Consider the following 26685-nt stretch of genomic DNA (forward strand, 5'->3'; position numbering starts at 1 on the left):
GAGGAGAGGGGCAAATACAGAGATTGGGTAAACTAGTCTCTCTGATGGAGAAGGCACAGTACCCTAGCGTAGCATGTTTATTATATACAGTTGAACAGGGAGACAGGGCTATTACATACAGATAAACAAGGGGCAGATTTACAGGGAAGACAGTAGCAACAGTCTTCAGGAGGCCAGGGAGGCAGGGCTATTACATACAGATAAACAAGGGGCAGATTTACTGAGAAGACAGTAGGAACAGTCTTCAGGAGGCAAATATCAGGGGGCAAGAAAGCTAGGACGAATTTTTTCTGCATATAGGATCAACATTCATACTTGGATCAGAGGAAGGCTTTGCTAACCCTCTGAGTCTCACCTGAGGAAAAGCTTGCCAGTGTCCCTGAGTGAGGCTTTGGTCCTTGACATGGGCAGCTCATGTCAACAACACACACCCACTCATGACTTCACCTACTCAGCTTCCTCTGCTCCCCACAGTCTTATACTTGGCTTTACATTTGATCCAACCAGGCTTCGTGTTTTGGTTCTTACAATAATTTCCAAAACAGGGAAATCATTAAGAACAGAGAGCATGTTGAGAACCAATGCAAAGCTGCATGGCATTCTACAAAGACCACAGATCCAGCAATGGTAGGATCAGGCTCAACTGTGCCGTGTAAAATAGATAGCAAAGCCTGACCAGAATGTCCGTCAACAAGTTCCAGATATTCAACAGCTGGCTCACAGGCAGAATTCACAATACTAAAATCCCCATTCCCTTTCCTGAGCTTAACCAAATCTGGACTTACTGATGTATGAGCCTGGACCACTCTGCTGTATCAGAGGCAGCTGACAGCAATGTCCACTATCTCAGAGATGGAAAGTGTAGCTACCAAGCACTGAGAGAACTGGGAGAACTGGCTGGAGGCAACTGTTGAAGCTACACAGCTAATGTGAACCCACCCCCGCCCCATCCCACTCTCACTCCACCCTTACTTCTGTCTGTCCATCTCCCACCAAGCTCCTCCATCTAGGCAATAAATGACAGAGGCCAAATCAGGTGACACTGCTGGTGCTAAACAAACTATAAAACAAACAGCTAAAAAAATACAATACATGAAGTAAACACTTTGAAGTGCCTCATGCAAATAACCACAGTAACTCACTGGAAGAGACATGTCTTCTCCCAGAACAAGACACAGCCTTCCTAGTCATCAGTCATTTGTCACAGGCAGGGCTACCTCCCCTTAAGTAACTTCATCTGGGTCTGTGCAGTGTGTCTGCTTACTCTGTGGTGAGACTGAGAGAATAAGAATGCACTCTAGTCTCCAAACAGTACTAGAATAGTTCACTCCCATCTGTAACGGCGTCAGCCCTGGTTACCAAGTCACTCACTATCTTCTGTGCTTTTGTTCTTAATCTGAACAAACACAGCTTATGAGAAATTAAATCTCTTGAGACACCTAGAAATCACTGAGTAAAAACATCAGAGAAAGGCAGACACTGGATGATCCTGCTGGTTAGAAACCAACCAAAGACTTGGTATCAGATATATAAGATGGGTGATGGGTAACAGTTATTTTAGAGTGTTCACTATTGAACATAGTCTAAAATACTTCTGAACATTCGTATTGAAAATATAGTTTTCAAAAATTAGGCTTTATTATATTTTTTTAACTCATCAAAGGAGATAAAATACTCTATTAAGCTAATGGCTGCTCCTAAGAATTACCTTAAAAGCAACTTATTCCCTAGAGGTAAGACCTAATCAATTATACTTCTATCAAATCCTTCCATAGTCACAATGTGTAGCACAGATGGAAACAGTAGGCTACCACTACATAAAAAAAATATTTATTTAAATATTCTAGCACAAGAATAAGACCTATCATTAGACACACATTGAACATTTAGCCCTTAAAAAGAGAACAGTGGGTCTGGGCAGTAGTGGTGCAAGCCTTTAATCCCAGCACTCAGGAGGTAGAGGCAGGAGGATCTTTGTGAGTTCAAAGTCAGCCTGGTCTACATAGCAAGCTCCAGAACAACCAGGGCTGTTACACAGAGAACCCCTGTGTCACAAAACAACAAACAAACAAACAAACAAACAAGCAAACAAAAGAAGAAAGCAGTGGGACTAGAGAGATGGCTGAGCGGGTTAAGCGTGCTTGCTATGCAAGCATGAGGACCTACGTTCAGACCCCAGCACACAACAAGCTGGGTATGTGGCCCATGCCTGTAACCCTAGGTCAGAGAAGGGTAGACAGAGGTAGGAAGATGGCTATGTCATACTGACTTCCAGAATAGCTGGGAGAATATAAGACCCCAGATCAGGAAGAAACTCTGCACTCAAAGAAACAGTGTTAGATAAGGGCACTTGATGTCATCTTATGGGCCCCATGCCTGAGCAGGCATGCATTTCCTCAGCACACACGTATGTGAATACACACACACACACACACACCTACCTACCTTTGTAAGAAAGTTACTAGCAAACAGGTAAAACCTCACTATTCAATGTACTCTATGCCTCAAGATGAAAAACATCTCTATAAAAGACTACATTTGGGGACTGTTCATAATTTTCTACTTTATGTAAATAGTCCATGTAATATTTTTAAATAATCTGTGTTAAAATAAGGTGATCGTAGGGTTTTTTTTCCATTCCAGAGAATCCAAACATACAGAAATTGCTCCCACTATATTGCTAACAGCAGAAACTTCTGCTCTTGCAATGTATTGATTGAGTTATGAGATACAATGCACTAGTAATTTGGTAAGGCTCTCTAGCTCCGGGCCAGTAAATACATACAGCCTATGACTCATGTTTGCTCCACACTGTTTCTCAACAATCTGTGGCTAAAAATGATTGTACATCTAAAGAAGATTTCAAAATATCTAAAAAGCAAAATTTCATAACAAATTCTACATGAACACCAGCTTGTATGCTCAGACCATCCATAGATACTATCATGCTACAATGTTAGACAGAATAGTCGTGACACAGACAAAATGGGCCACTAAGCCAAATACCTTCAGTGATGAATTCCCTGCTTACAAGAGATAAGTGCTGGGATTCAGGCCTGGGCAAACTTGGCTGAAGTGCATATTTTATGTACCAAAACAGACCTGGCCTCCAGGTTCTCCCAGCATCCCTCAGTCCCTACCTGTTACAGGGCAGGCCTGTCACACCACAGCCTCTACCCTGAACTTTCCAGGCCAGGAGCTGGGCTTCCTCTCTCCAAGAAGCTTTTTCCCTATATAATCCAGACATTTTGGTCTCTTGTGTTTCTCTCCCCCTCTACATTTTTTCTCTCCCTGCCTATGCATGCTCTTTTTTCTCTTCCTTCTCCCTGCAACAACTTTCCAGGCCTTGCTCCCTGGGACCAGTGAACCAGCCTAAGAGCTGACCCCAATAAACCTACCTTTATATACTTTAATTCGGCTTGAATTGGCTCATTTCATTGATGGAGAGTAACTTATTAATAAGAATTTTTTAGAGCAGCAGTTCTCTACATGATGGGGGAATCAAACAACCCTCTCTCAGGGATTGCTTAAGAGCATTGGAAAACACAGATATTTATATTATGATTTATAACAGTAGCAAAATTACAGTTATGAAGAAGCAACAAAACCAAATGTTATGATTGGGGGTCACTACAATATGAAGCATTGTTAAAAGTTGAATGAAACATTAGGAAGGTTGAGAACCACAGCTTTAGAGGATAGTAAAGTTCTGTTGTCATTCAGTGCTGAGGACTAAACCTAGATCTTGTGCCTTGTACATACACACACTGGGCACTGAGATTTGTCTAATGCTTCCCAGGTGATTTTCATGTATAGTAGAGCATCCTCTCTAAGACATTATGTTCAAATCACACAACTGTATGTGACTGAAGAACTCTGGCTTGTCCAAAGCCAAAAGCTGTTGGAAGATATGGTAAGTCAGAGCCAAAACAGGCAGGGATTCTAGATTTACATACACTTTAGGATGAAAGTGGAAGGTTTGGGGCAGCCAACTGAAGAAGCCTTTCATTTTAAAATTCTGGACAATTTCATATATGCATACACTATATTATGATAATATTCACTCCCAGTACCCTTTGTCATCTCCCACTTCTCCTGCTGACTGCCCCTCTCCCCAACCAGTCCCTACTATCCTCGTGTTTCTCCTTCCCTTCCTCCTTTCCTATTGCGTGCGTATGTGTGTGTGTGTGTGTATAGCCACAGCTCCTGCTGTGTTCATAATTGCAATGGCCCTGCCATAGCTTGGACTTACTTCAGATTTTAAATACAAAAGTTATATAACCAAATTTAACTTTAAAACCATTTCTCTGATAGATACAGGAAACTGCGACTGGAGCAGATGAGCAACTGTGATGCTGTCAGGAGTCCAGGACTTGGTTACAACCTTTAAATGAAAAGAACTTGAGACATATTTGGAGGACCACTGGTCTATTCTGGATAAGGGGACAAGAGATATATCCTATTTGGCCATCCGGATTTCTAAAAAGAATCAGTGGATAGATAAGAGTAAATGGTTTCCACACATGGAAAAGCATCTTTGGTCTATCTACAATAGTATCCAAATGCTAGTGAGAGATCAGAAATAAACAAACTAAATGCAAGAAAATGTCAGGTCCATCAAGTCAATATGACCTATACCTTGAGTTTGTATATTACACTTTCACCTAAATGTGGCATCTGTTTTGTCATACTTAAAAATCTGTGTTTACTCAAACAGTAAATGTGAATCAGAATTTAGGATATAGAAAACTACAAAATCATCACTTTTCCTTAACAGATATATTACAGAAAATCAAAACCTCTCCTCAGTTCATGAGGAAGGTATTAGGCAACAAAGTCAAAAGACACCCTACCTCCATGGGTGGCCACCACCTAAGTGAGTAAGAAGAAACCAATCAGTGTGCTGTCCTCAGAGTAAAATGACATTGTGAGAGACACAGGCATGCTCTTGTCTCCTGTGTGTACCCTAGGAACACTGGGTGGTAAGTGGGTTAGAAAAGCCACCTGTGGATGCAGATGGTGTAGGCCAGATAGGAGGAGCTAACAGCCTGCCTCTCTAGGGATCCTTTTACATAGAGCCAACACCTTCAGCCACTGGGGAGGCCAACAAACCTTGTTACCATCCAGAGAGAAATAAAAATATACTGTTAATTCAGTATAGAGAAGGATAAAAGGAAAAACTTCTATCCTCAGGAAAGAAACAGAAGACTGTCCACAAACCAAGGATTCTACTCCAAGCAGGGTTCCATTACTACTGAAGGCACTGGAAACTCCTACCCAGGACCAAGCATAGACAAAAGTCATGGTTCACAAAGGCAGTGATTCTGGGAAGATTCTAACCCAAACTCCCAGTATACCAAGCATAACCAAAATCCCCACAATAAGTCTAGCAGTGTGTCACTAGCAAAAGCTCAGCAGCAGGCAAGTGCATGAGGGGACCTACTGCATGCAGGCATGCAGAGACGACCAAAGGCTGACAATAGAGCACTAACTCAAGACAGGCCCTTCAGCACCCAGGTCCTATCTCAAGCACAAAAGAGCAGCAACCTCCAGAGAGTGTGAAGCATTTCATAAGGCAAGGGTAACCACAGCAAGAGCCAAACTCAATCAAGCCTGGATCACTGCTTGAAACAGCCCAGAAATAAAAGACATCAAGCCACAATCCAAGATTCTCTGAATCCAAGACCAGACAAAGGTATTCATTCCCTCCACAGCAAAACACAGCACCGGAAACCAACTCTGGAAAGGCAACTCAGACATGCAGACACCACAGGAAAGGACTGACAAGCAAGGTAAAGCCCGCAGGCTTCCTAGAGGGAAAAGATGCTGCAGAGGACAGGCCAGGAAGCACAGCAAACACCTTCACCAACACTCAACTGGAAGCCAGCCGCATCACCCTCAGGAAAACGGAAAGGAGGCAGGCAGGGGATAAGTATCTCCAACAAAATGTCTTCCAAAGGTGAAGTCAGTGAAGATTTTTGTCTTCCTTCAGCTTTTTCTTTTCTTTCTTTCCCTTTTCTTTTTCTTTGGGGAAGGAAAGGTTAGAATCACCTGCCAGCATTCCTATGCTAAAAACATTAAAGGAAGTTCTTTGGCCAATGGCATCAGTCTGGACAGAAGAGCCAGTGTTGGGCAGAAATGAGTGACAAGGCTCGATGTACAAGTACAAAGATGAGTCTTTTTAATCACTCAAGACGAATTCCCGTCACCAACCACTTCAACCTCCCTTTAACATATAAGCCGACTTAAATCTCTAAGAGTTCTCTGGGTTTGCTTCTTAAAAGATGAGAAACACTAATTTTTAGTCAGTTCTGGCACCGTCAACAGCTGCTTCACTACTGCCGTCTGAAAGTTAGAAGAACGCTGTTTCCTGCTCGCTTAGATTAAGCTACCCTCTTGCTTACTAATTATGTAATTTTAAAAATTATAAATTACAATATGCCGCACTGAACAGTAAAAAGGAATCTTTAGAAAAAACAGGTTATTCATTTACAATAATCAGTTTCACTTGCTTTAAAATGTTAAAATTATTTAAAATAATTTAAAGACTGTTTTATATTAAAGCTACAGCAGTCTCTCAGAAAAGTATCTGGAGTAATTATTTAAAACCTGAATCTGTTATGAAGGTAGAACACATCAACTACAAAATACTTTAATGCTATTATTTAGATGCTCTAAAGCTACTTAAATTATATACATGATGCTTAAAAAAAAGGAGTAACACTAACACATGATTTTTTAAAATCAGACACTAACCTAAAAAGCCATTTGAACAACGGCTAACATTTTTCAGTCTCATCATATAGGGTTATTTATATTTAAAATTGAAAAGAAACTTTTTATAGTAATAGCATAACTGCTACTGAAAGTCCCCACTAAGATATCCCTAATATTTCATCTATTAAGAGTGGCAGATTGGGAGCAAAACCACAAGCAGAGAACTCGTGTGCAGTGCCCCGCGAGTCCAGTGGCTCCCTGAGCACTGCAGGCCACTCACACAGCTATGCCACAGCAGGAGAGAGGCAACAGTCATTTCAGAACTGAAGAACGTGCAAGGGCTTGCAGCAGTCATCCAGCAGCTCCTGGCCTACAAGTGAGCACACTGAAGGGCTCAAGAGGGGCTGCCTGAAAATAAGAGACTTCAGAGATCAAGGAGACACTTACACACAAATGAAAATTTGCTTTCTGGAAACCTAATACAATTTTCTGGGGTTGGAGAGATGGCTCAGTGGTTGACTGCTCTTCCAGAGGAGACAGGTTCAATTCCCAGCACCCATATGGCAGCTCATAACTGTCTGTAACTCCAAGATCTGACACCCTCATGTGACAGTCAGACAAAACACCAATGTACATAAAAGAAAAATAAATAAAATTTAAAATGTTTTCTGAACTTTCCTTAACTCTTTAAAATTTCTAAGTCAGTTTTCTCTTAATAGCAATCATTATTATTAACCTTGTTTTGTTTTATCAGACAAGGTCTCTCTGCATAGCACTGGCTATCTTGGAATTCACTCTGTAGTCTAAGCGGGCCTTGAACTCACAGAATAGCTTGACTCTGCTGGATTAAAGGCATGGTAGTGCATGCCTAGATCAAAACTGACAATAGCTAGTGCTATAGGTAAAGAAAGCTAGGTTTGGATGACACAAGCTTGTCTAAAGTAAGACAGCTTGTGGCTGGAGAGATGGCTCAGTGGTTAAGAGCACTTGTTTGTTGCTGAGGACCCAGGTTTGTTTCCCAGCACCAACATGATGGCTCACAACCATCTGTAACTCCAGTTCCTAGGGATCCAATGCTCTCTTCTGACCTCCCCTAGACACTGGGCACACATGTGGTACACATACACACATGGAGGCAAAACTCTTACATAGTAAAACAAACAGATATAAGAGAAAAAGAAAAACCAATAACTGAGACAGCTGAACAGGACAGCAACAACTAAAGTTTTCTTGACACAAATATTTTGTTTCTTTTGACTCTATTTACAGACAATAACCTAGAAGAACCACATAAGCTTGGGGTCAGGAACATTCCAGGAACTTAAATTTTATGTATTTACACACACTTTAAATATTTAATTCTATATACTTTGGATTTAATAAAACTACTTAAATTTTTTACTGCATTAATATGGATCATTCTTTATGGCTAATGATTATATAAACAAAATACTTCAATATAAATTACAATATTATCCTTTAATTTTAAAAGTAGTCACTTGGAGAGCCAATCATCCTTAGCCTTTGGAAGTGAGCTGTTCATATGGAGAGTCTGTTGCTGTCATCTTATATATACCATATAAATTTCTATCACATGTTACAGCATCATTAAAACCTCATCCCAGAACTTCTTAGTTTTTAAGCACACATTCTCATTTGATGAGCATGCAATGGCAGAATTTCCTGAGAGTTGGTTTAAACTCCTTGAAGACCTAAACTTTATACATAGGACTGGGACCTCCCCAGTACAACCAGCCCCAGTGGTTCCCATGGCAGCAGGTTTGCAACTATGTCAACCTGAAGCTGTGAACAGCAGAGGGATGGAGAATCTGGGGATAGAAACCTCATTTTCTATTACTGTTTAAAAACAAAACAACCTTTGCTCAGCACACACATCCAAGGTCACTCCTGTTAGCATAGGATCCCTGGAACATTCTACAAGCAGCTGTTCTTTTCTCACTTTCTACCATCATACAAGTTCACTCCCCACTCTTCAGTTATTTCAAAGTTTCCCCACCCCCAAAGTCAACAAGGCATAAAGAAGCACTTCTGAAAATGTCCAGTCTTCAGGATCATTTTATCTATTTATCAGTATGTACCAATGGCCAGCCTGGGGATCACAGTTAAGAGTCCAGGAGCAGCCCCTGAAGGGGCTTCACACAGCTACTCTGTAGAACTCTACATATCAAGAAACCTTCCCTCTTGTCAGCTTCTGTCTCTCTTAGACTGCATACCCTTACCCTCAGTGCTGACACCATTGCTCCATCTGAAGGCTTCTTTCACTTTCCACACACCTGTTCAAGCTGGCTCCTAGCAGGCCCAAGGGTCGCAGGCAATCAATCCTGCTTTTGTTTTCCGTTCCATACTAGATAGAAGCTGGTCCATGTGACAATGGAATACAACCTCACTATACAATAACACTTCTACATTGGCTTCAATGGACTCTGCGGCTTCTGTTTCGGTCTAAGTCCTCCCACCTTTTGTGGGGAAAACAACAGTTCCATGGAAGCCCTCCTGCCACCTGCTGTATTAATGTACTGTGGAAACTGTCTCTCTGGTCCTAGGGCATTCTGCAGAGATCACCAGCCCAGCTGACAGGTGGACTGGAGCATCTAAACCCAGCATTATTCCTGAACAGCTGACCTATGAGATGTTCCTTATTCTGAGCCACGAAATTTGAGAGTAACTGTAACTCAGCATTAGCAAGTAGTTCAAACTTGTAAGCTAATACTCACTGTAAAGGAGCCTGCAAGGGGAGGGACCACATGCTATTTACCTCCGTGTTTATCACAGTGGTAATGCCTCAAGTCCTCATCTGCATGCTCTGTAAGCAAGGGGAAAATGTCTCCATGACTATGTCCTTACTTTAAAGATGGAGTTAAGGGAGCCTACTACATGGAATTCTGTGAGAATCAACTAAAACCACATGAAATGCTCTTAGAGCCATGTCCTGCTCACTGAAAATGTTTACAGAAATGTTATGTTCTACAAATAAAGTTTCTAGCACAGATATGTGCCCATCCTTAAAACTAAACTGCCAAACACAAATTGTTTTATATTAGGATAATATAAGCCATGGTGTGTAGGAAGCCGTGGTCAGTGGTTCCATTCCAAGATGGCGCTGGCCTCATGTATTCCCAGTAGTAAACAAGTAACTGTGCAGCTGCAAAGACAGAAAGCCCACCAAGTCACTGGCCAATCCCGAGACATAAAATTGGGTGATGAGTGAACAGTCAATCAGAAGTGAACACGTCACTCTAGGATGTATCTAAGTGGTGCCTCTTCCGGCTTTTTCCGGCTTTCCGCTTTACCGTTACAAGAAGTAAATCCTCGTTTACAGTAATACCCGATTATTGTCTCTCGTGTCCTTTTTCGCGGGCGAAGGGGACTCGAGAGGTACACAGAACAATGGTGAATTATGAAAAAATGAGAAAAATCAATGTACTCAGCACAGCACCTCAAAGGAAGGGCAAGGACAGAGCATGTTAGAAAGCTATTGTGTCTACATTGCCCCCAGAAGGTGCACTCCACCTTCAAGTCCTGTAGGGAGTCCATACGTGCTCCTAGATTACATTCTACAGTTTATATTATAGCATAGGCATTTAGACTCAGGTGAAATTTGGCTTTTTCTACTTCCATAAAGTTTCAAGGAAAGTTTTCTTAAGTTGATTCTACTTAGTTCAAGGTCACCAAATGAAATTGACAGTTTAATGAGATTTCTTCCATGTGTTGGTGCCACCACTATGTAGTCTATAATTAAATGTTACTGCTTAAATACTAGGTTATTAAAATATGTAATTAGCCTATCACACCTTATATAATCATACACAGTAAGATAATAAATTGTTTAGCCACTAATTACAGAAAGACATGTGAAATGTTCTCTTCATTTCTGGCACAGAGAGGTGTTGAATAGCCATGTTTAGGATTTCTCCTGTGGGAGCTATGTAGGGTCAGTGCTCAACTCGCAGGGCTTGCCTCTCATACTTGATCACTTTTATTCTGGCTTCCTTCCGTGGACCCAATTTCTCTTCCTTTTCTGTTTCCCAAACAGTTGCTAGACATACAACACCCCTGACCTGTCTCCATGATTATCTCACTGTCTTGGTCACCAAAGAAAGCAGAAACAAAAGAAATTATATTGTGTAGTTAATTATTAAAGAGTCAAAAAGTACAGCCTACATAATCTTAAATGAATCCTCAATACTCCAGAACAGGGGCTTATGCACACTTCCAAAATAATGGAGTGAAAATGAAGTAAAAGCCAATGACAGTAACCTGAGTTTATAAAGCATACAGTGTTCCATCAGACACACAGTGGGCCTTCTAGAATAATACAAAATGCAACCCCATCTGCAATTACTGATCTGTGCTATACAAGAATAAGAAATGCCAATCATGTGTTTTGATAATAGTCAACTGTGGGATCTAGCACAAATTCCAGAAAGCAGAGTGTATGTGACCAGCGCTGCAGCTGCTGGCTGAGTCACCCCAGCGGGTCTCTGAGACCACTCTCTACATACGGCCTCCTTAGTAAAGAACACAGCCACACCAAGGGAAGCACAGCTATCTGAAAATAGATGACGACAACGAAGGCACCGATTGCACCACCAGGCAGTGGTCAGTGAACTATTCCTCCCTTTTTGACGGACTGCAAAAACAGTTTATCAACTATAAAGCTCTGAATAAAAGCTATAATAATATGTGGATGAAGACTCTAAAAGTAAATTAACATAGACAGGGAAACAGACACCCCAAATTACAAGTGGTTCAACTTACAAATGTTCAGCTTTGCAATGTTGTAAGCCTATGTCCACACAACCACTCTGTTCTGCACTGTGTGCATGACAAACAAGATGCTGTGTTAGATGACTTTTGGTCAATCAGGGGCTACCAGCTAGGTCAGGCTAGGTGTTGGTTTTGGTAAGACAGATGTATAAATACATTTTCTATTCATAATTTAAACAATTACAATGGGTTTATCAGACTATAACCATAATTTGAGGAAGACCTGTACATACATATACATGAATACAAAAACTGAATGGTATATATTTTTCATTATATATTGGACCCTAGACTCTCAACACTTATGACCAATAAAGAAAAGGAGGGGGGCACTTGTCCCCACATTTTCTGCTGTCAAAGAGAAAGTGGACAAACTTAAGACAGTACCGACTTTTCTTCCAGGCCCCAATACCCTTTTCTAAAGACTAACTCTGTTATGTTTGGCCAGCAGTTTAAGGATCTGCCTTTTCTGAAGGAAAAATTCTTCTCTAAATCCTTAGTAACCAAATTTGGATCAGAATACAAATTGGGAGCCAAATTAGTTAAGAAAAACAAAATAAAGTGAAAAGATACAGTTAATTATTACTAATTAAAAAATATCAGCTACAAAGCTGAAAAGCTAGACACAGTATGGACTCCCACTTCAGACTGAGGGGTAGGAATTTAAATACAGTCATAGCAAAAGGCACTTGTGAATGAAGAAAAGAAACCATTCATTTCTCTAGTAGACTAAAAAAGCCTATAACCTATTCAGGGCTAAACAAAAGAAGGATCCTAAAACTTACATCCGAGAGAAAGGGGTAGACACACAGCAACTATGGACGGTGGTCGTCTAGTGACAGACGGTCTGAGAATGGCTTGTTCTCAGACTCCTTGTAAGTGTCTCTAAAACTGAGAAACATTAAACAGCTGACCAAGCCTGAGAGGATTCCTAAGACAGGAAATACAATAAACATGGGTTGGTAACTTTTACAAAATGATAGCTACTCAAAAGGTTAGAAAGCAGTGTTTTTTTCAATAATATCTTACACTTTCTAGCATCTTTTATTTACCAGACAAATTAGCCAACCATCATTCAAGATCTCAGTTTCTGTGGCTTTGGCTAACTGCATCACCAACTCTTTAAAAAATATTAAATGGAAAATTCTAGGAACAAACAACTCATACCTTTTAACTTGCTGGCCAGTCTGAATGACACTTTATGTTGTTCTGATCTATCTCACTCAAAGCAAGAATCATTTCTGCCGAGGGTACACGGATTCATCTCCCTTATCAGATTGACTGTTAGCTATCAGATAGGCTGTCTTAGTAGTGCAATGCTTGTGTTCAAACAGCCCACTTACTTACTTAATAGCACCAGAGTGCAACAGTTGTGATACGGGGAATTTTAATACAGTGCGCAGTTAAAACGTTTTGGCTTTACTGTGTTACTGTTAAGCATTCACTGCATCTAATAGAAACTAAGCCTATCATAGGTGTGCATGTTCAGAACTAGATACTCTCTGTAGTTTCAGGCAGAAGGGAGAGAGGTGGATGCATGTATTGGAATGTATGGTGCCTAGCTACTGGAGATGCCTTTACATATCCTCAGACTGGGACAAATATGTGCCAGGCTAATTTTAAGTATCATAAGACTTACTACCTCTCAGACCTGTCTGCCTTAAGTAGCTATGTGGGGCAGAAAGGACAGGCATGGAACTGAGGGTGGGGACAGGGACAGGCTCTGGCACTGCCTCTGATATTCAACAGCTCTCACCACAGGGTGCTAAGAGTGACAGAGTGGGATTTCAGAGACTCTAAAACTAAGCAGTGCCTGCTCTAGGTTCCTGCTTCCAGTTCTGTTTATGCTGACTCCTATCAAAGGAGCACATCCATAAGACTGTTTTCCAAAGGTAGACTCTTGCTTCTTAGGTAAAATCCTAAGAAAAGAGTAACATCACACTTGCTCATGTGTACAAAAGCAAGAGTTTGATTTGGTAGTTAACCCAATTTCCTAAAACCTAGTCTTCTGTAATTCCTTCAGCTATAATCCAAGATAGCCTGCCTGGTTTTAGACTCCACTTCTTTCTATTATCTGTTTCACTTGCAAGTTTGTTATGATGCCAAACAGTCTCAGAAGATGTAGGGATGACCTTACAGGTTAGCTACCAAACAGAAGCTTGTTCTCTGCTTCAATGTCTGTAAAGTGAAGATAAATAATCTCTCAAAACCTGCTGAAAATATCAAATAAATAACATGGAAACCAGTACCCAGCACAGACTATAAATGCATTCAGCATGAATTTGCCTGTCTTCCAAGTCTGGGAGATGACTGTCTACAAAGGTTGCCTAGACACCCATTGTAGTACCTTAAAGGCACATTTACTCCAGTGAACTACAACACGGCAGGAAGCATGTTTAAATCCCGCATTAGGAATTATTTCACAACCTCACTTTAGTAAACATGAATTCAGCACTTATTATGTGCCAGATTATGCTAGGACTTGAGAATTCAGAATCATCAAGACAGAACCCTTACTCTCAAAGACACATTCAAGCTAGAAGAGACAAAAATTATAATGTGATTACAAAGAGAAGTAGGTGCAAAGAGCAGAAGTAGCAGGACGAAGCAAGAAATTCACCCTGTCCATCAGAGCAAAGAGGATGAAGCTGATAAAAAGCTATGTAGTGTGAAGGGAAGACAAGCTGAGGCGAACTGACTCTGAAGCCCCACATGCACACTATCCAACTTACGGCAGTTTTAATTTGCCTGAATTGCTTTGTGTATATATTCTGCAGAGTTAGAGAGAGTAATACAGAGGAGGCACTCAATAAATGGTGAGCTTGCTGTCTCGTCTTGGGAGCTGAGTTTGCTTGCTTGTTTTGAACAGGCGAAGCAGTACATGGCACAGCAGACAGGATCTCTTGAGTAACTATCAAGCTACGTATGGGACAGCTACAGTGAGCCAAGTTGGTCATTAATATAGGCAAGATATATCCTTACTAAGTTTTTACCATTACACTTTAATAAACAATTCATACTATAGAAATATGAAACTGTGGAGAAATGCACACAAGGTCATAAGTAAAATAAAGGAGTCTATCTTGAAATGATCTTTATGTGAATTTAACGTTTCAAAACTATAAAGATGCAACCAAGAAGCCTCTGCTGGCACCAGGGGTCTCCTTTACTTGTGTGGTTTTCATAAATAAGGAATTAAGTACTCTGAAAATTGTCTGGGTGGTACATAATTCCATTATATTTTTCTCCTTGAACATGTGAACCCTAGTTCATGGCAGATTTTACCTATAAATATATGTATACTATATGCTATTAATTTGCTATCACACAGATTTTGAAATAGTAATGTTCAATTGGAGTTAAGACTTTTTAAAAGAATTGAGTTTTTGTTTGTGGTTGTTGTTGTTTCACAAAAGCAGCCACTCTAGACTCAAATCGCTGACCCTATTGCTTTCTAGTCAATATTACTCTTTAGACTCTATTTTTAAAACTCAGAACTTAAAGAGTATAAGCACTTCTACATTGAGAAAACCAGAAGTTTCTTCACAAAGCAAACCGACTGATTAGATGAAAATATTATGTGTACTAACGCTCACTCTGACAACCTGATGCTATAATGGAGCAAAACCCAATTCTCAATCACCTTGATTAACGAAGGGAAATATACAGAATTCTCAAATTTCACAAAGACAGCAACTTGAGGCCAGAAGGAGATAGCCAGACAAAAGGAAATAGGAGAGAAGGTAACTGTTTTGACTGCTCTAGACCTTGGTCCAGCCCCTGACCCGCTATAATCTACTTAGTCATCTTCTACAAATAAAGGAGCCAATGGTCGGTCCACCGTGATCACGGTGAGCAGGCAATATAAGTACTGCAATTGGTTTGAGATCTGTCAACAACAAAACGGGCTAAACCAGGAAAGAAAGAATAAAAAAGATCGAGAAACTGCAAGAAGAAGCGGTATGTGTGCGCGCGCGCACGGGGAAGGGGGTCGGGGGGGGGGGGAGAGTTAATGACAGAAACATGAACTGTGATCCAGTCAGGGCACTGGCGCGACTCGCGCGTGCTCCAGCGGCCGGCACCGGGCCGGGTTTGCCGACGCCCCGAACACCCGTGGAGTGGGTCCCCCACCTCTCCCTCCGCCCCGCGCATTACCCGTGAGGTTCCTCAGCACCGTGCCATGGGCCCAGAGGCTCAGGACCTGCTGCACCGACAGGTTGATCATCGAGTGGTCCGCGCCCTCCGCCCTCATCGTCCCCGCGGGGCGGCAGCGGGGCGCTCCGGGGGGCGCCGCTCGGCGGGTGTCGCAGGCAGCGTCCTCCCCGCCGGGGAGACATCGAGGAGCGCTGGCGGGCGAGGCCTGGGCCGCGGGAGGGACCGCCGCTCCCGCTCAGGGCCCGCGTCGCGCCGCGGGGACCCGCCACGCCACGAGGCCCAGGTCACACCGTGAGGCCCGCGGGGACCGGCAGCCGGCAGGGGCAGGCCGCGAAACGAGGCTCATCGCGGGGACGCGCGACGAGGCAGCGGCGCCCGGCCGCGGCACCTGCCGCCCGCCTGCCGCTCGGCCTTCGGGTCGCCGACACTCGAGGAGCCGCCCCCTCCGCCCGCGACCGCCCCGGGGTGCGCGCATGCGCGTGTCCGCTCCTCTGCCCCGCCTCCCCGGGGGTAAGCGGCTGCGCACGCGCACTGCCCCCGCTCCGCGTGCGCGCTGCCCTCAGCACCCTAGAGCAGGGACGGTCGTCGGCTTCCAGCGTCCGCCCGCAGTGGGGCGGAGGGAGCGCCGCCTACGTCACTGGCGCCACCGCCGGGCCTCGCTGCTCATTGGCTGCTCCGAGGAAACAGCCTCCACGCCCCTCGCCCTCCCCACTGCGCGCCCCCGGACAACCGGAGCCGGTGAGCTGGGCGTGCTGGCGGGCGGGGTTGAGAGCGCTCTCCTAAAGATCCGGGGAGCTGCCAGGTTTTTTTTTGGAGAGTGCATTTTGCTGCTCCAGATCCTTCCCTCTCCGTGAGGGTGTCTGAACTTTTTGCAAAGGTGTAAATGCCGATGTTTTTATTTGCGGGGCTTTCTGTGAGTGCGTCCAGTGACCTGGGTACGTCTCTTCCTTTGCTAAATCCACTAAAATAGATCCTGTCACTTCAGCCAACCTTCTGGCCGGCCGGCAGTAAAACTTGAACTCCCCTAGCTGCAGGATCTGAAATCACTTACTGATACAAGGCCCTGCAGGTGTCTGAATCCTCCTGACCAAACCTGACTCTAGCGCTTCTTCCCGATAGGATTCTTTTCATCTAAAATTGTGAGTCTCCCCAGCACTTAAACTAAGTCAGCCTCGTCTCCCTGTCCTTCAAATCCAAGGTCAGCCTCAGAAGCATCTTAATTCAAGTTATGCTGGTTACATTCTTCCTTGACGTTTGAGACCCTTTAATTTGAAAAATAAAAAATTGTGTTTGCAAAAACGTTAGTGCTAGTCGCCCACCCCCTCACCCAACTCCATCTTTTTCCAAATACTTTGCTGATAAAGTTTACAGAAGGAAGTGAAGAAAGAATAGCTAAACCAATCAGGTGTATTTGCCCTGACACTGAAGGGTCGCAATGCCTAAATATTGTTGCTTTTGGGCGAGCACCTTAAAAATGACAATGTATATTCAGGTTTATAGTTATGCATATTTTTGTTTTGCTCCCACAACATAGAAAAAAGTTTGGGGGTCATTGATAGGAATTTTACTAAAACCCACTGTAATGTAGGCTTTAATGGCTGAATGAAATGTCAACTCAACAGTATAGACTATCAGACATAAATTCGGCTTTAACATCCTAATTCATTTTAGATAAAGAAACTGATTTTGAGTGACTTCATTTCTTTCTTGTTTCTTCTTCTTCTTTTGCTTCTTCCTGGCAGTCATAGTATGTGTCCTGTGTTTGTAGTCTGAATTACAGTTCAGAATTTGAAGTTACCTAATGGTGTTGCAAAGAAATTTAACATTGTTAGGGAGCATGACCACACTCACTGAAAGACTTTTACAGACAAGCCTCCGAGGAACATGTTAGGCTCTCCTGTTATAAGCTTGCAAAATGAACCAGAAAACCTGCTTAACTAGCCAAAGAGGAGATGTTTGCAACAACCGCAGAAAATCACTCACACTAATGAAGGTTTGCGGTTGCACGGAGTACACAGAGGCAACACCCATCCTACTTCTAGGCTGCCAGGAAAACTGCTGCCCTGGGTGGAAACAGTCGCATGGTCAGCTAGAACCCATCAAAAGCTGTATAGCAAAAAGAACAGGGCAAGCTGTTTGAAGCTCCCTTCCTAAAGGCATCCATGGAATGTTCCAGATGCTTGGTACTGGTAGACCGGCTGCTTGTCTGGCAGTCCTTTTGCTCAAGGCTGACAGGGTGACAAGAAGAGTCGGCACCTGCCAAATGGTCAGACTAAGCCGTCCCCACCATCTTTGCTGGTAGATGAATATTGGAAAGAGAGCCCCCAATGTAAGACATTACCATTAACACAAATAGTGTTCATAATGTGTTTTAGCAGTACGTGGACAGTAGCTAACACCTGCCTATCTCCTCACAGAGAGTTAGGTCCTCGTCTGCCTCACTCCCATGAGCCTGGTCCCCACAAGAGTCTTTCCTCCAGCTACTGTTTACTGCTTATGTAACCCCAGAAAGGTTATGTAAGCCTTCTTACTTGTTTTTGTGAGTTTTTGTAACTTTCTTGTGAGTCCCCCTACCTCCATCCAAGGAGAAATGTTCCCGTGTAAAGAAAATTCTTATACGACGACATTTGAAGTTGGTTCTCTGATTGCTTCTGATATTATCAAGCACTGCTGTTGAGAATCTATTGTCCATTCACTCCAAACCACCTAAGATTCGAACATCCCCACATCCTCAGAACTGTTCTCTGCTTTCCCCTTCATAGCACAGCAGATGGAATATTCAGTCTACTCATGAAGCCTAAGTGTCTGGGTTCTAGCCCTAAATTGGCTACATTAGCTAATTTGAACATTTCATTACAATGGGTTATTAATCATTAAGTTTTGGTTTCACTGTTTGCACCTCTTAATATTTCATTATGTATTTCACTCACTCAAGGGAACCTATTACATTGTATTTACATTTCATTGCAATATTTCTTGAGTTATTTTGAGGACCAGGGCACTTAACATGTGGGTGGTTAAGCATTTAGAATGGAATCTGGATCTATAGATAACAAGAGGTGCTAGTTCTTATTGCTGTCTAAATATGGATGCTTTTTGAAACCAGATGAAAATTGCTACCTTGTAAATATTTCTTCTAAAGAAAAAGTAAAAGGAACTTGTAAAAGAGTCTTTTGAAAGGAAAACATCTACTTATGTTTTCCTACTCTGAAAATTGTGATATAGTCCTGTGGCTCAAAACTGTCCTGAGGAGTCCCCTCCCCATCCCTCACCATGCCCAGGCTACACACTGCTCCTCAGCCAAACTCACAAGGCTTTTATGACTCATTCCCAATTTTTAACCAGGTGAAGTAACATCAACTCCAGCTGTGAAAGATGAGAAAAATCAACATATTTAAACTTTTTTTTTTTTTTTTGTAATTTCCTTCCCTGATCTATAAAAAGGACAGGTCTGACTTCAAAGACATACAACAGACCTGAAAAACATGAACCTCAGCATAGACCATGCTGGGTATTGAATGTTTGTATCTCTCCAAATTGATGTACCTCCCAAATTATTATGAGGTCTTGACAGTGGAGCCCTCGTTCGTGGATGGGATTGGTGCCGTTATTAGAAAAGAGGAGAGATGCTTTCTCATCCTTGCAATGCAGCTTCTCTGCAAGGAAGAAGACCCTCAACAAACATGGAGTCTGCTGGCACCCTTATTTGTATCTCCCAGCCTCCAAAACTATGGGAAATCCATTATTAACTACCCGGTGGCCTGTAGCATTTGTTTTAGCCAATCACACCCCCTAGAGCAGGCTGCTGCTCACCTAGCAGAATAGCCACGGGGGTGGGGGGGTAATGTCATGGAAAAGCTCTAAGTGTCATTGGGAAGGCTCTGAAATCACAACCCACAGAAGACCGCTCTGAGCTTGCTGCAGCCTGACAAAACCTCATTGACTGTTTGCTTTGAAAACCAAAGGTCAGGAGCTGGAGAGCTTGCTCACCCTTCAGTGAAAGCACTTGCTACTGTTGTGCAGAAACCATGTCTTTCCCAACACCCACATCAGATGGCTCGAAACTGCCAGGAACTACAGATGGGATCCAAGACCCTCTGGCCTCCAAGGGCACCGAGGGTACCTGCACATAAATAAATAATAACATCTTCAAAGAACAAGTCAGTATTCCTTCCACAAATGGAATACAGAAAATCAGTACCAAGAAGCAAGGCTATTGCTGGGTAAACTTGAGCATTTGGAGCGGGTGTGGGGGAGGGTCGTGAAAGAGTTTGGAAATGTGAACTAGAAAAGTCCCCCAGTGCTGCAGGCAAGGCTTAATGGTACTTTCTGGTGAGCATTCAGAAGAATGTGAGCAGATGTGAACAGTGGGGGGATTCAGAGGGGAACGAGGACTCTGTCAAGAATCAGGCTAGATAGCATTGCTGTTACATTCTGGCAGAGACTGGCACTCTGCCAGTGTCCTGAGAACTTGACTGTGATTAAATTCAACAGTAATGGACTCATTTGTTTGACAGAGGAAATTTCAAGTCAGGAGAGTATTCAGGCTAGGGCATGGTGGCTGTTAACTGCTCTCATCCAGGTCTGATGAGAGAGAGAGAGAGACAAGTAGAACAAGAAGATCTGAAAACTGTGGGCTTTGCCAGGGAAGGTAGGCTGGCGGGAAAGTTTCAAGGTGATGAGAAAATTACAGAGACCCCTAACAATAGAAAGAAAGCCACCCCCCACCCCAAGGCCAACTTGGGAAAACTCAAATTCATCTGAAAGGAAGAACTTAAGCTGGCCACCCACTGAGGAGGCTCCTTGCTCAAAAACAATCACCTAGGAAAAAAAAAAAAAAAAAAAAAAAAAAAAAAAAAAAAAAAAAAAAAAAAAAAAAAAAAAAAAAACCTGTTTCACTTAGCTCCACAGGCAGAGGAAATGAAACTGTGGTTCAAGGGGACCAGGCTACATCTAAGGCTGACAACAGAGCTTGGAAGCTTTACCTCCTGGTGCAGTTTTTCAGACATGAAATGTGAAAGTAAGGGCATCACAGAGACTTGTACCAAGACAGCTGCAGTAGAAAGCTGTCCCAGGAGGCTTGTACCAGAAAACTGAAGGCCAGCAGTGTGTGGCAAGGTCAGATGCTGTACAAGAAGACACTGTATGAAGCTTTGAAAGTGAATAGTAACTGTTAATGGGGACCCGGTACGGATGTTGTGGGTGTCTACTAAGGAACATTGCAATCATGGGAGTGAAGCCAGCTCAGAGACAGGCTAGTACAGTACAAGCCACAAAGCTGCAAAGTCAGGGCTGCTCACGGTACTGGAGCCCAAATGAGACTCCCAAGAGCCCTAGATGCAGGACCTGTGCGTGCATTGTCATAGGAGGAGACAACAGACAAGTGTGAGATGAGTGTGCTGTAGCACATCGAAAGAGACCCCTTGTCACAGGCTGAAAAGGCGTGGCAACTTGATCTTAAGTTTTTAGCTTTGTGGTAGTCACTGCTGTTCTATTGCTGTGAAGAGACACCACAAGCAAGGCAACTCTTATAGAGGAAGGCATTTCACTGGGGCAGGCTTACAGTGTCAGAGGTTAGACCACTATCATCATGGAAGGGAGCATGGTGCCGGAGCAGTACCTGAGAGCTACACCCTGATCCACAGTAGACACACACACACACAGAGAGAGAGAGAGAGAGAAAGAGAGAGAGACAGAGAGAGACAGAGAGAGACAGAGAGAGACAGAGAGAGAGAGACAGACAGACAGAGACAGACAGAGACAGAGACAGACAGAGACAGACAGAGAGACAGAGACAGACAGACAGACAGAGAGACAGACAGACAGACAGACAGAGAGACAGAGACAGGGAGAAGCTGGACATGGAATGTGTAGTCATCTTTTACTACTTTGTGGGTTCTTTTCTGCTCTTCTCAACCATTTTAACCCCCTAACACTAGATAGGAGAGAAAAAAAATAGAAAGGATATATATCTGATTGATATATATATATATCTCCTATATGTACATATATATTTGATTCTATATACATGCACTTAGTAAATATATTGAACATATTATATATGGGTATATACTCATCTATATATCTATACTCAATAATGCATAATTGTATATATCTATTTTCCATAAATTCTGAGATGATTAAAAACTAGGAAAAGATGAACATCTGACATTTGCTTTGGTGAAAGCAAGAGATTGAAGCTGTCTTTTGTTTGTTTGTTTTGTTTTTTGAAACAGGGTTTCTCTGTGTAGCCCTGGCTGTCCTGGAACTCACTCTGTAGACCAGGCTGGCCTTGAACTCAGAAATCTACCTGCCTCTGCCTCCCAAATGCTGGGATTAAAGGCATGCGCCACCACTGCCCAGCTGAAGCTGTCTTATGTCCACAGCCTTGCAGTCTAATCTCAGGCTTGAGACATGACTGGATCAACTAGAAAGAAAATCTACTCCCTCCCTAAGTATCTCTGAATTCCTAATTATGAAAGAAATGGAAGACAATGTTTTAAAATTCCATTGGCCAACATATTTTGAGAAATTCACTGAGCTAGGCAGTGGGTGACTGTCACCTCTTAGTTTGCCAAGGGCCCTCTGACCAATAGGTTGCACAACAAAATGTAACTTCCTCTATGCAACCAGAGACCATTTCAAATACTCAAGAGTCTGGCAGTCAGGGGAACCTCCCATTTTCTGTTCAGCTTCCTTATAGTTGTCCAAGTTTAAATAAAGAACAAAATCAAACATATATTTGTTAGTTTGTGTGTGTGTGTGTGTGTGTGTGTGTGTGATAGGGTTTCTCTTTGTAGCCCTGGATGTCCTAGAACTCGATCTGTAGACCAGGCTGGCCTCAAACTCAGAGATTTGCCTGCCTCTGCCTCCTGAGTGCTGTGATTAAACCCCTGGACACCACCGCCCATCTTACTATGTAATATTCTATTGTCAACTGTGGCACTCAAATTGCAGTAGAAGGGTAGTAAGGACTTTCTTTAATTTACTCTGGGTAAAGATGAGGTGCGGTCAAAAAGTCTCAGTCCATTTTAGTCTCATGGCTTAAAAAAATAGATTTCATGTCAAAAGTTCTTTAGGAATTAAAAAATAATGAAGACTTCAAAGTGACTTTTAAAAAACTGATGGGAATATTCTCAGCAGACATGTATGACTGAGTTACACGCTGTCATTGTTACTTTTTTAAAGGTTCCCTTTCTTCTCCCTGGAACTTCTGCCACAGTTACTTGAAAGGGGAACAGTTTTTTATAGCCTCTGCCCTTTTCTACTTTTCTTTCCTTTCTGGACATGATATGACGAGTTTGTTTATTCCTTTCTATTCTTGGGGAAAAAAAAACCCCAACAAAACAAAACAAAACAAAACAAAAAAATCCAAAAACACTTTGCAACGCCTATGCACCAATGTCTAAGTTATGAGAAAGGAAAGGTAAATTTCTTTGAACTTGTTGCATAGACCACAATTAAAAATTCATCCCTGAACTTTTTTTCCCCCCTCAGTGCTTCAGACAAGGTAGATAGAGCTGTTTACGTATCTGGCAGAGAATGATGTACTGTGTAGCTTCGAAAAGTTATGTTGAAAGAAATCTTGTCTGGATTTAAGTCATTGAGAATTTAAATCAACCTTGATTTCTCACTTAGAATCAGAGTCTCTTCTTTCATACGCGGATTCCTAAAATTGGCTTTGAGAAAATTGGCCTTCTTGTGAAAGCTGCGTTCAATGGTGCTAGTGTCTGTAATTTGAGGGTGAGTCTAGTGTTCTGAAATTTTGAAGTGTGGTGTCACACCATTTAAGTGGCCAACCTAGAGAATGCTTCTTCTGATCTAAAATGGTGCATTTCTTCGTAGGTGAGGTATTTGTCATGTATATTTAAATGTGCAGCGATTATTTAGCAAGGGAAAAAAATTACACACTTTATTGTCTACATGGCTTGGCTAGTGTTTTTCCCCTTCTGTACAGAACTAGATCCTTTAAAAAGTTGGTTCTCAACCGTCCTAACGCTGTGGCTCTTTAATACACTTTGTCATGGCATGATGTCCCAAACCATAAAATTATTTCATTTCTACTTCATAACTGTAAGTTTGCTACTGTTATAGATCATAATATGAATATCTGATGTACGACCCCACAAGTGGTTGCAATCCACAGGTTGAGAACAGCTGCTTTAAAGACTAATATCAAAATACATTGTCAACATTTGCTTGAGCTCTGTCTGTAGGACAGACCCTGTGCTAAGCACTGTGTGATGTGATATTTCCCACCCTTTCTATGAAGAAGCATTGTCTCCACTTTAAGAATGAGGTGGTTGAATGCATTGAGGTTCTGGGGCTGCCACCACAAAATGCCCAGAACTCGCGGCTCGGCTCTAAAGAACATTTTTTTTTTTTCTTGTAGTCCTAAAGGGAAGAGCCCTGCTCCTTCTCAAATGCTAGGGCAGGATCAGATCCACACCTTCCCCTCATTTCTCCTATTCCCAGCATCCCTAAGTGCTCCTTGGTTTGCAGCTCCAAAACCCCAGACTCTGCTCCTGTCATTACAGGAATAGGTGTCTTCCTTACATCTCTCTCCACTTCTTACGAAGACACCACTCACACTGCATTACAGCTCCACTTTGCTCTAGTATGAACTCATGTTGATGCCTTAGATCTGCAGTACCCTCAGTTCAAAATAAGATCACATGTCAAGCTGGTGGGATGGATGGGGGAAGACAGATAGTCAATCTAGTACCTTATAGTGGGTAAGCCTCTGCGAATTAAGTTGTCCAGAGTATTGGTCAGAGCCCATGCACATAACAGCTTCACAATTCTGCCCACATTTGTAGGTCTGTCACCTCCCATCTTTCCTCTCCTTGATTTTCAATCCCAGGTCGCTATGGAAACTCTTCTAAATGTGATCTTACTGATTCAACTTCTTTGGCTCCTCGTCCGTTTTGTTCCCTTAATTCTCTGTCATCCCGAGTATCACCTCCCAGGCATGCCTCTGCCAACACTAGCTTAGCTCACCTGTTCAAGACCTGAATATAGGGCATCTCAACCAGATTTCTCCATCCCTCTTTTCACAGCCCCTCTCCAAAGTCTTTATTTTCTTGCATCCAGAGTTTCATGGAACTTTCCATGCTATTGGCTATTTTTTTGTATATAACATGCATTTCCCCCATGCACTCTCCCCTAAGCTCCAATCCCATGCATGCAGACTTTTTGTAGACAAGAAGTTCCACTGTCTTCTCTAGCTGTTCACATTTGAAACCAGATTTTTTTCCTCTCTTGAATAATCTCCCATCCTTTCTCACATCTGTGCTGTTTTGAGAAGGTCTTCACTGTGTGACAGATGGCTCACTATACGATGCTCTAGTCAGCTTGCCTGGCCTCAGCCTCCACTCACCCATACTACATCTTGCATCAGCTCACCCCACTTTCTATCACGTTACTCCATGGTTGAGCAGTTCTTTCTGTGCTGATAGTCACATTCAAATGCTTCTGACATGTCTTTGTCCACTGTACTCACCCAGGCAATTTCCCAAAGCTTCCAGCACATGTTAGAGTCTAGAAAGATAGATTGTGCCTCTGCAGAAAGAAGCATGTTCTTGTCTCTATGATTTGCCTTGGGTCTTATATTCAGTGCTTTATCCTCTCAAATATTCACTCACCCACATCAAACCTCACCCCTTTCTAAAGATTTCTCTCCAACCATTTCAGTTTCCATTCATCTCATAAGAGCTTAAAGAGTAATAGAAGAGTTATCAGAGATGGAGACTGGACCCTCTATCTTGGCGTCCTCTGCAATCGGCTTCTCTGTTTATGTTTACCTCGCCTCTGTATTCCCTAGCTCAGAACTTAAAATGTTCAACATTTACATCACTCTGGGTAGTCTTGTTTTACACAGTGCTTCTTTATACTGCTTCGTCGTCACATATCTTCTTTCTCTCCTGTCACACTGTAGCACTGACAGCTAACGATGGCTGTTTATTGAGTCATTTTTGCTTAGTTTAATTCATAAAGCTTCTCAACAGTTTGAGAATGAGACTTCATATAGAATATAGAGAAAACAAGTTTCTGAAAACTAGATGTGTGTTAGCCTAAAGACCTGGAGCTAAAGGGATCATGGACTGAAGCCAACAAATCCATAAAACAAATTAAACCTTTTCTCTGTATCAGATGTTTTGAGGAGTGATTTGTTACAGTAAATAGAAATCTGATTAGCTCAGTGGGTATTACTGAAAAAATTGTTAGCACTGTGAATGTATTATCTCTTTGCCTCAGTCATTACAAACATGTCACAGAACTGTATGCTGAACCCAAGCCAAATGTTTGAAAACAGAATTCATTAACATTCAAGAGTGAAAAATTACAAGTGCTTCATTTTTATCGTGTTAAAGTTATTGGCATTTGAAATAATGGTAGGACAAACCAAACTTGATCTCCCTTGTTTCTGTATACCTTTTTCCTTCAGAGACATTACATGATCATCCCAACACCACCTCAGAGACTTTGATCTCGTTGCCACGGCAACAAAATAAACAGAACACTACAAAGACATATAGTTACATTGTATCCGTATTAGATGTGCTGCCTCCTCTAGTAGATAGAAGGGGGAGGGGAATAGAACTCTTACCTAGGAGTCCAGTCTTGACTCGTTCTTGCTCCTTCCACCTCATAGATAGAAATGACCTTGGGAGATGCTGGAGTGTGTAGGAAGTGGCAGGTTAACTAAAAGTAGGACTCTCTGATGTAGCTGCCATGCTGCTACAGGCAGAACTCTGTGCTGATGCAGCTGTTTGGAGAGATCACCAGTTCCTGGAAATAATCTCTCACACACGCTGCTATACGTAAGCTAAATAAATTCATTGGTTCACATAGTGGATTTAGCAGAGTCCATTCTTTGATCTGTTGTTAAGAGCACTGCTTACTTTTCCAGAGGTCATGAGTTCAATTCCCAGAAACCACACGGTGGCTCACAACCATCTATAAGGGGATCTGATCCCCCCTTCTGGCATATGGGTGTCTGTCAGCAGAGCACTCATACATCAA

At 42.4% G+C, this 26685-nt stretch overlaps 1 protein-coding gene across 2 annotated transcripts in view; it reads right to left on the reverse strand.

Moving 5' to 3' along the window:
- Tmem170b (transmembrane protein 170B) overlaps nucleotides 1–16110 on the reverse strand; it is a 36823-nt gene extending 20713 nt beyond the window's left edge. Inside the window, exon 1 of one of the 2 annotated variants that reach the window (XM_076939133.1) lies at nucleotides 15661–16110. In XM_076939133.1, coding sequence (XP_076795248.1) covers nucleotides 15661–15757 — 97 coding nt within the window. In that variant the 5' untranslated portion in view covers nucleotides 15758–16110. The remainder of the gene's footprint in view (nucleotides 1–15660) is intronic. The other variant, XM_034510187.2, reaches the window with a different exon arrangement.
- Nucleotides 16111–26685: the final 10575 nt, after the last annotated feature.

Source organism: Arvicanthis niloticus, chromosome 8 (genome assembly GCF_011762505.2).
Source record: "Arvicanthis niloticus isolate mArvNil1 chromosome 8, mArvNil1.pat.X, whole genome shotgun sequence".
In the NCBI taxonomy this organism is placed as follows: domain Eukaryota; kingdom Metazoa; phylum Chordata; class Mammalia; order Rodentia; family Muridae; genus Arvicanthis; species Arvicanthis niloticus.